The sequence below is a fragment of the Corvus hawaiiensis genome, chromosome 5, assembly GCF_020740725.1.
Source record: "Corvus hawaiiensis isolate bCorHaw1 chromosome 5, bCorHaw1.pri.cur, whole genome shotgun sequence".
Taxonomy (NCBI): domain Eukaryota; kingdom Metazoa; phylum Chordata; class Aves; order Passeriformes; family Corvidae; genus Corvus; species Corvus hawaiiensis.
In genome coordinates, this window is record NC_063217.1 from 43152650 (window position 1) to 43162854 (window position 10205).

The following is a 10205-nucleotide window of genomic DNA, read 5'->3' on the forward strand; positions in this document are numbered from 1 at the left end:
TGAAGGTGCAGCCCCCTAGTGCCAATGACGAGCAGCATCACTGCCGTGCTCTCAGCCAGTACCTCAGTAAGCTCCCGACTGAATTTGAATAGTACGCTTTCACACATATAAGGGACACTGTCCTGTGAGTTTAAAAACCATTTATTTAAGTAAAATGTATGAATGTATTGAAGTGAGGGCTAGAAAAACAGTGTGAACATCTGGTGCATGGTAGTTCTTAGTTCAAAGCAGTATCATTTTAGGAAGCAGACAGTGTTTGCATACTCAAACAAACAGAAAAAGGCTTCATGCCAGTGCAGGTAGGTTTCAGGGGTGGGGAAGGAGAGGAAGATAGCTGCAAAGAAAAGGCTTCAGAAATCAAAAAACAAAGGCATGCTGCAAGTGCATTTCTTTTGAGGTCAGCAAATAAATGACTATGTTATGAAAATGCCGTTCATGTTCAAACTTTTAAAACAATCTGTTTTCTTCCATATTTTAATCATCCTCCACTTCCTCTTCTTCCTCTTCCTCTTCCTCTCCGGCTAAGGCTTCTTCCTGCGCAACCCTGAAAGCAATTTCCTCTTCCACAGTGGGGTCTACTGTCTCAGTGATTCCTGGCCCGCTGGGGTACTCTGCTTGCGCTGGCGGGGGCAGTGCGGGAGTGTGGCTTTCTGGACTGTATTTATGACCCCAGCCAAAGTAGATGTTGTCAAATTTCCTGAGGACAAGAAGTGAAAGATCACACATTCATCCCCTGACAAAATATTAGCAGAGACACTGTTGGGCATCCTTGCTCTGCTGCACGAAAAGTCACTGTGATGCAGATACCCTACAGCAGAAGAATTTTAAAGACAGCACCGCTTTTTAACTGCTCTCATGGTTATTAACACATCTTCTATTTAAAATAATGAAGTGTCACTGCACTGCACTGCAATACAACTCCAACTCCAACTCCACAAGGGTAAGAATGTGCCAGCCAGTGCCCTTCTAAAAGCACGTGGAGGAAATGACCATGTGTAGTGGAAACCAAACATCAGAACCACAGAAGGTAGCTGGTTTTGTAAAAAGTCCCACAGACATGAGAATATGTATTTTAAATCAAGGACCGTGCTCACACACTAACTGGGCATTTACACCCAGTAACTTCATGCCAGCCTTTCCAATGATTGTTTGTTTTCAGTCTTAAATACATATTTACTGTTGCTGTGCACATTCAAGTGGCCTTCTCCATCAGTCTCTGGAATAGCTAGAATTCAGTCAATGAATTAATAATAAAGCAAGTCTGCCTGCATTAGTGAGGCACCTGCGTGTAGCACATACAGTCAGAGTGGACTCTCACCTGCCAGATGCAAAAGCATAAGCTCCAGGCCATCGGTTAGACTGCAGGATTGCAACAGAATATTGTGGGATCAGGTTTGTAGAAGCCTGAGCTGTCCAAGCAGGGATGTTTTTCATTCCTGGAGATAGTCAAACACACACTATTTATGAATAAATGGACTTAACGAGCCTCTACAAAATATTTAAGACTGAGCTACAAGAGTTGCACAGAATTCAAGCAAGGTTTATATTAAGTTGTGTGACAGAAGAGCCAGAAGTCAGAAACAGTAAGTGTAGGCACTGTTTTCAAACAGGTGGTTTGCATGTGTGGGTAGGTAGCACAGGAATGCTGATAAGACTCCCCACATACAGAAAAAATTCAGTAGGAGCCCTGGTTCTTTTTTCAAGGACTTTTTATTATTTATGGATAACTTGTATAGCTATATTTCACCTTGATTAAAGAATGGAGAGCAGGAAAATAATCTAATATTGATGTAATCTAATATTCAGGCTCCCTTATTCCCATGATTTGCTGCAGTGATATGCTAAAATATCTAAATTCTTATAAAAATAATGTGTAACGGTGCATGTATTACATATTAATTATTCTATTTATTTACACCTACACACTTCTCTTTTTTCCTAAAAAGACGAGACAAAATAGTTGAATGTATTTCATGTAGTGAGCTGTTCTGAACTTGGAATAACCTGAGAAGTCTAAGTTATTTTTTCCTTTTAATGTCAACAAGATGGTTACCTAGTAAACCTGATTATTTCAGTTTTAATGTCAATACTGTTAACCATTTTGCTTTTGAATGATTTTGTAAAATAATGTGTTTACCCTACAGAGGCAAACTATATTGCTCCAGGAAGTGTCAAGAGTTCTACAACTTCAAATATTTACTGCTAAATGGCAACATTCCTAGTGGCTCTCTATCAAAAACTTCATATTCCATGAAGAATACCTTCATCTTCAGAGATTAGAGTAAGAAGGGGTAGTCCTCTTTCTTCCTCTTGCTCTTCTCCCTCCTCCTCTTTTTCTTCCTCCTCTTCATCTTCTTCTTCTTCATTTTCCTCTGATTTTTGAGAAGGATTAATCCAAACACAGCGACCCTATAATTGATGTGGAAAAGTAATAAATACATGCAACAATCATTGAAAGAATGCAAGTTAAAACTAGTTAAAACAATTGGCTCAGACACACACACAGTTAAGGGACGGGGAGAAGAAAAATACATATTCCATAACTAGTATATTGTTAACAGAATATTGTATCCTCTTGAAAGAACGTTCCCCTCATTCCTTCCTCATCCCTGCTTACTATTTGAGAATAACCTTATACCTCTGTCATCAGCTTTTTGTCATTTTGTATTCTTCAGTTCCTGGCCAGTTTGGTTTATATCCTTGCTAGATTACCAGTTACTGCAAACTATGGACTTTACCCTTCCTTTTAAAATCTGCTTTGTTATTTAACCAGTCAGAGGAACATAACAGAATGTTCTTAAGATTCTAATGCATATAAATTTTATTTTTTACAACTATTGTTTTGCTGGTAGTAAGTTTAATTTCCTACCATTTGCTGTTATTTTACATTAGCATTCTTGAATTGGTAGACTGGCCATCAAACCATCCAGCAATGAAAATCAAATTAGTAATACCTCTTTCTAGCACTAGTCTGATAGAACATGTTTTAAAGTTTTTTCATTTGCATATTTCATATCAGAAAGTGTAAAACAGAAAATTACCCAGAAGAAAACACCAAGTAAGTTCCATTTAGCATACAACCATAAGCTATCTGCTTTTCAGCATCCTACCCAAGAAAAGAGAATTTTAAACATTTTTGTCAAGTCAGGATCTCAAAGCAGAAAACCTAATACAGAAGACTGAAAGAAATGATTGTTATCTATCAGGGCCTAACTCCATACTGTTATTTAAAGATAGGTTTCAATCTCAAGAACACATCACTGGAAAAAGTACTAAACCTAGAAGGTTCCTAAATACATGCATACATATTTATACATATATATACTTACATTTATATATATATACACACACACATAAAAATACATGGTATTTGTAAATATGTGCAAGGTAGTTACATATTATATACCGTATAAAATGTATGTTTTATGTGTAAGATATTTGGGTATTATATATGATGTATTTTCTGTATAAAAATCTTCCAATGCAATACCATTTCTGGTGAGCAGTTTGCATGTGCAGGTGAGGAGTGTCACTCACATTCTGTAACCCTATGAGCACTGCAGCGGGAGTGCTCTCCAAGGCCCATGTGAGCTATGCTGGCACACACCTGCTTTAGAATGCCCTTTACATGGTGTGCCCACGTGGCGAGGGACTCCACCATTTCAATCACAGGGGGAGGCTCAAACTCGGGGTTTTCTTCATATTCATCTCCTTCTTCTTCTTCTTCATCCTCATTTGCAAACTGGTAAAATCCAGTGGGAGAGACATGGGTTCCTGCTGAGATTCGAGCTATCTGTGCACGCAGGTAATTGGCCTCATTTCCGGGAAAAGGAGGAAAGCTCACAACAGGAGCATCCAGCCGACCAGTGAAGAACTTCTTGATTTTCCTGGCACAGACAATCTGGGCTGGTGTCACTGGAGGCAACTTCACCCAGGGTTTGCCTGGCTCATTACAGACAAAGTAGATATATTTATTAGTCCCAGTCCCATTTTCTTCTTTTGGGATCTCAGGTGGGGGTTTATAGGTGGACTTCGGTGGTTCAGCTTCCTTTTCTTTCTCCTCACCTTCTTCTTCAGCCTCACCCATCTCTTTCTCTCCTTCCGCAACAGTTTCCTCTTCTTCCTCTCCTGTTTCCTCCTCCTCTCCCCCTTCCCCTTCATGTAACTGTACTTCAGCTATAATATAGTTCATTTCCAGGCCCAAAATTTTGCCCCAGAAGCGACAGGTCTGGATTGGCTGAACATTAATTAGGTTTTTAAGGGAAAGGAATATGTAATAGGATTCGTCTTTGTCCAGGCCAATTCCAGCCTGCTCAAAATAAAAGGCTGTTTCCATCACATTTGGTAGAGAGGGCTGTCCCTAGGAAAGAAGATTCAGAGTTAGAGCTAAAGAATAGTATAATTATCTATTTCAAAAATTAAACATGTTATCTACTGAACATTATACTTCACTTTCCTGTAGTGCCACTCATCATCTCAGTGCTTTGCAGACATTAATTCACTACTTTTCTTACTGTCGTTTAGAAAAATTAAGTGTCTTTTAGTGGGAAAGAAAAGAACACAGATGAACTGCAGCTCTTAGAACACAGGATTTCAAAATTCAAACTCCTAATTATTGCAAAATAAGGAAAGTCAGCATTCTTACACAAGATCTACAAATGATTCAGTGCTAGAGCATGTCAGCTAAGAGGCCTTGATGCCTGCAGTGACACTGTATTGCCTTGTTGTAGATAATACAGGTTTTATATACTTAGGCACTAGACCAGCAACATTTCTCTAGGGTAGATGCTGTTCATTTGAAAACCTTGGCATACAGCTCCCCGCAGTCTTTTTTATACTGCCCCCTGCTCTTCCTGAAGTCCATTGTAAGTCCCCATCTGGCTTCAGTGGAAGCAGAACTAGGCCAATAATTAAGTATTTCCATTTGTTTTATCACCCGTCTCTCATTTAATGGGGGTAGGTGATCATATAACACAGACAGAGTTATTACAAGTTGGACTTGACAGGATAGGGAATTTGGAAGAATTAGCACTAGTTTAATATGGAATTTCTTTGGATCTGACAGGTTTCTTGTATCAAAGCAAGATTGACAGGAGTATGAAAAATTAGTAATTCCTTTCTGAAATACCCTACCTTTATTTTCCATTTTCACCATCCTATACAGTTACTGTAAGATGCATAATAGGCTGTGGAAAAGATGAAGGATTATCTCTTCTGTTGTTGGTATTTGTACTCTGCAATTGTAACATTTGAATATATACTGGTAACTTCATATGAAAATCAACATCTTGTTGATTGATTTCCCTTGGTTATTATAATTCTCATTATAAGAATTCTAATTTTTCCTTGGGTACAAATGCTTCTGCATATAAGCAACTGAATAATGAAAACCCATGCTTTAAGAAGTGGCTTTTCAATTGTATTAGTTCTTCATTAAAACCATATTTTGTTTCAGTTGGAGAAGGACAGACTGGAACCACAGCTGGAGCAGAAAGGATCACGAAATTCTGCATTCTCTATTTTACAGTAGCAGCTGTGCACAATATTGTCTACCTGGTATCAAGAACTATGGTCACTTTAGGTAAAGAAATGTCCCTTTTATATAAAGAAAAGAAACTTGGATGCAATATTCTGTGCTGAACTGTCATATGGGAGATGTTATAAATCTTACTTTCTGTTCATCACCTCTAGAACATCCCTGATAATAAAGGCTCAGGATATTAGATTTACTACAGGAAAAAAATCTCAACTAAGTAACCAGATGGGGTTTTTTCTTCAGAACTAGACATGGGACCAGCTCAGCTGTGAAGAGGGTACACGGTGCTGTGACTGCAATTATTTATATAATTATATAACAACATAGAGAGGCAGCACTACAGAAGAGACCACAACTTCCTCCCTTTCTCCTTTCCCTTCCCACCATCCATCCACCCCTTCCCTGGTATATCCGGTATCTGTTTCACTCCGATAATAACTCACTATCTCTTCATCTAGTTCTTCACGCTCTTCTTCACCGACTTCCTTGACGAACAAAGCTTTACACTTTTCTGCAGCTTCAAATGTTGGAAGAATCAGATGTTCATCTCGAAGACTGTCCATTTTTTTCCGAAACTGAGCCCACTTCACATCCTTGCTGATATCCTCAATTATGTCTACTGTATTTGCGGGCTGTTCATCCAGGATCTTTGTTAGTACGTTAGCAAAATGATCATATCTGTCATATAAATGTAAATATTGTTGGCTTACTATACAAAAGTCTTAGAATATTATGCTTTTAGTAACAAAAGTAAAGGCTAATCATCTGTATCTTTGGAGAAATCATAGGAATAGTTAGAAGAAAGGAGATCATGGAGCATTAAGAGAAATTAGAGCTAAAACTAGTCTGATTATACTTAGGAGCATTCCCATCTTCCATTTCTAGTATATACCCCATCTATCTATGAGCTGAAACTGAATTTAAACTTACTCTTAATCAAATCAATTTCTTTTTGAACTCTCTATAAAATTCCATTAGGAATTTTGGTTCTGAAAGATGTTGGACACACGCAAGTATCACTAGTGATGAAATATTGCATGTATAACATTATCCCATTCTATTTATACTTCCCTTTGTCCTTTTACTAATTTTCCCTCCACTCATATTTCCTACCCTTTTTGACTGTGATCCTTTTTCAGACTTACAAGTTCAGGCCAGATCTTGTGCTAGTCTTTAGTAAATAGGCTTTTGCATTCTTGATTGCCAGCATCCGGGCTTGGGGATCGGGTATCTGATCCTCATATGGGCTGTATCCGGGCTGATCAAGACCGTAACCTGGTTCGTGTGGCTGATAAGGGCCATGCCCATGTTCATAGGCATCTTTTGGTTCCTGTGAAGGCTCTAATCCCGGTGACTGGTCCATGCTGTGCCTTGCCCCCGGTGCTTTGGGAGCCTTGTCCCGGCGCGTCTCTGGCTGATGTTTAGTTGCGGCACCCGCAGCCGGTCAGCGGCTTGCGCTGCTCGCCGTGGGCGGCCGAGGTGTTGAACTGGGCTCTGTGCCTGACGCGGTGCTTGTCCGGCTGCACGGGTCGGTCTGGCCGACAGTTCCCCTTTGGTCCTGTGCTTGGTGGGGGCCCGGGTGCGGCTGAGAGATGCCTCTGCTCAGTCCTCGTGGGTGCTCAGATCCTCGCCTTCTCTCCCGGTATTCCCAGGAGCCGGTCCCGGTTCCGACGGCTGGGGCTGATGAGGGTCTCCGAAGGCGGCTGCCCGGGGCCCCGGTGGGGAGCGTGGGCCCTGTGTCCGGCCCACAGGCGGGCTCGCTCCTGCCCTTCCCGCGGGCTGGCCTGGGGCGGGGGCTCGCTCGGTGCCCGGGGTGCGGCCCGGCCCGGCCCGGGTCAGCGCGAGGCCCCTCAGCAGCAACGGCGGCGGCGGGCGGGGCGTCGCCGGGGGAACGCGGCCGCGGACAGGGAGGCACGGCAGCCCCAGTGACCCGCCCCAGCTGCCACTCCCCTTGCCAGGGGGGCTTTTGAGCCCTTCTTTACTATTTCCAGCGGTACCCACGGGGTGGCGGTGAAAGGAAAGTGTTTGGGGCTGGACTGGACGGCGTCCTGAACAGCCTGGTCCCGTGAAGGGCGTCCCTGCTCATGGCACCAGGTGAGAAGTAGATGATGTCTACTGTCCCTTCCAACCCAAACCAGTCCTGTTCTGTAAAACCGTGAAATGCTGTTAATGCTTTTCCTTGAACGTTTGTGGTGTGAGAGTCTTTCAGACATCTGCTGAGAGCAGAAGAGTGGGTCTTCAAAAGTTTAATCATGTTTTATAAGGTCTTTAATTTGCCTTCATTGCTTTCATGTTGATCTTAGTGGGGCTGTTCATAAAGTACAAAATTTTTTCTTTTAAGAGAAGAAAAATACGGTACAATATGAAATTCGCTTAAAAATATTCTATTCACAGAACAGAAAGGGGAAAAAAACCCAAGCAGATGTAAGTTAAGTTGAAATGAAGGTGCTTGAGTAGAAAGCAGTTTTATCATGCAATGCTGTCAGTGTTAATAAGAGAATTACAGAATCTGCTGAGCTGGAAGTGACTCATGAGGATCATCAAGTCCAACTCTTGGCCCTGCACAGGACACCCCAAGAGTCACACCCTGTGCCTGAGAGCATTGTCCAAATGCTTTGTGAACTCAGACAGGCTGGTGCTGTGACCACTGTCCTGTATAGCCTGTTCCAGTGCCCATCCACCCTCTGGGTGAAAAACCTTTTCTTGATATCTGACCTAAACCTCCCCTGACTCAGCTTCATGCTTTTTCCTCAATTCCTGTCACAGGTCGAGAAAGTGATGAATTAAGGAGACAGGTGGCCATAATGTGAGTAACTTTCCTTTGCAACAGTACTCAAACACTAAATTGTTTAAAGATGTGGTGTTATTTCCCATTATCCTACCCTGATTCCATTGGTAAAGGATTCAGTCTATTTCTCCAAGTCGAGTCTGTTTTGCCTGTGACAGTAATAGGTGAATGATCTTCCTGTTGTGTTTTTTCTCCCCCCCTCCAGTTTAAAAGAGGGAGTGATAGAAAATCAACTTTGGGAGGCACCTGGCATCCAGCCAGGGTGAAACCAGTACAGTGCTGTAAAAATCTCAGCAAAATACCTTATTAAAGTTGTAAGCTTTTTAAAATAAAATAGTGCAATACCTGAACTGTAAAACATACTTCTCTGTCATTGATGGATCAGCTAATGTAAGTTTTAAAAAGTTTATTTTGGATATTTATTAGAAGCAGCCAGAAAAAAATTATCAAATAGGTATGGCAAACTTCTGTCAAGTTCCAAGAGAGTAAATTCTAGAAGTATTATTGAGGAATCTGACCCATTCTGAAGGAGCAGCAAAATGTATGTCTCCACATCCTTAACAGGTGGAGCATTTATATAAAGAATAAAAACGTTTCTGCATTGTGTTCCTATAATTCCAACAAGTAAGACGTTATCATAAAAAATGTTAATTCTGCTGGGTGTCTACTTGTAGAAGTTTTTTATTGATCTTTGCAAGGATCGTGCCCAGGTTCGTTTTGCAGAACTAACACATTGACTGCAGAGGGCGATACAGTACTTGCAAATTATGTGTGGATTCCTTTTTATTTGATTTCCATATCTCATATTTGGAGGGAAAACTTGTTTAGTAATTCACTTCTATTAAAACTATTTGAACTAAGTTATCTTTCTGTTTGTGCGTTGAGTGAAGCAGCAGCTCAAGAAAGAGCGAGTGCTTTGTCTTTTCAATTTTATTCAGCAAAGAAAGAAAACTAAGGGCACTTATATTGCAGTTGTTTAAGTTAGGACACATGTAATATGTGCAGGGGCTCAGGACAGGAGGAGGTTTCAGCAAGGCGCTATGATGGCCTTTTGTTGATACAGAAAAGTAGGAAATGGATATGTGCAATATTGCAGCATAATGATACTTTGATCATTGTCAGTAGCATGGGTTAATTAGCTGAACAGTAAATTAAATATTAATGTTTTCCCCTTCCAAAGGAGGTACGTTAATGGTTTGTATTGTCTCTGCTGTGGCCAGGTAGCCATGGTTTCTTGTCCTGTGGAATCAATTCTGCTTTTCAGTAGCCTTCTTTTTTTTTAGACTGAACTCCTGCCTATTATTGACTTTGAAATGGAGATCCAAAGATGATACAAAATGTTGCACATAGAACTGGACATCTACTGCATTTCTATAGAGTTTCATTAGTAAATTTTGAGCATGTGAATTTTGCACTGGGAAGGGAGTGACAGGCAATGTGAATAAAGCTTCTCTTTTCAGCTGATAATCCTATACTCTGTTGATTTCCTTGCAAACAAGTATTGAATTGGAAAGCCCAGATTCAGGCCCCAGGTGTGTCTTCCTAGAAGACAGCCTTCATGTCGAGACCAATAAGTAGCACCTGTAACTACTGAGGTGAAACTGGTCTATTCAGTGTAGCTGGCAAGGCAAATTTAACTTAATTCCAGCCTATACTATAGGAAGCAGCTGCTGTTGCTTTCTGCTCGGAGCTCGTTCCATCAAGTAGTTGCAGGTGTGCTGGCAGCGCACTTAAGAGGAGGGCATAGGGAGTAGGTTCTTGTTGGATTTCCTATGGCATAGGTTTCAAACTGTATGCCGTGGTCAAGACTTAAGTGCCTGAGTGTCAGAAGGTGATCTTTAGGTTTTCCTTTACACTATGTTTATGGATTAAATATTTATG

At 41.0% G+C, this 10205-nt stretch overlaps 1 protein-coding gene across 1 annotated transcript; it reads right to left on the reverse strand.

Moving 5' to 3' along the window:
* Nucleotides 1-125: 125 nt before the first annotated feature.
* Nucleotides 126-7357, reverse strand: LOC125326821 (radial spoke head protein 4 homolog A-like). Its single transcript, XM_048305354.1, has 6 exons — nt 6682-7357; nt 5980-6214; nt 3608-4360; nt 2262-2409; nt 1319-1436; nt 126-697 (listed from the first exon to the last, which is right to left on the reverse strand). The coding sequence occupies exons 1-6, from the start codon at nt 6897-6899 to the stop codon at nt 475-477; spliced, it is 1695 nt and encodes a 564-aa protein (XP_048161311.1). The 5' UTR covers nt 6900-7357; the 3' UTR covers nt 126-474.
* Nucleotides 7358-10205: the final 2848 nt, after the last annotated feature.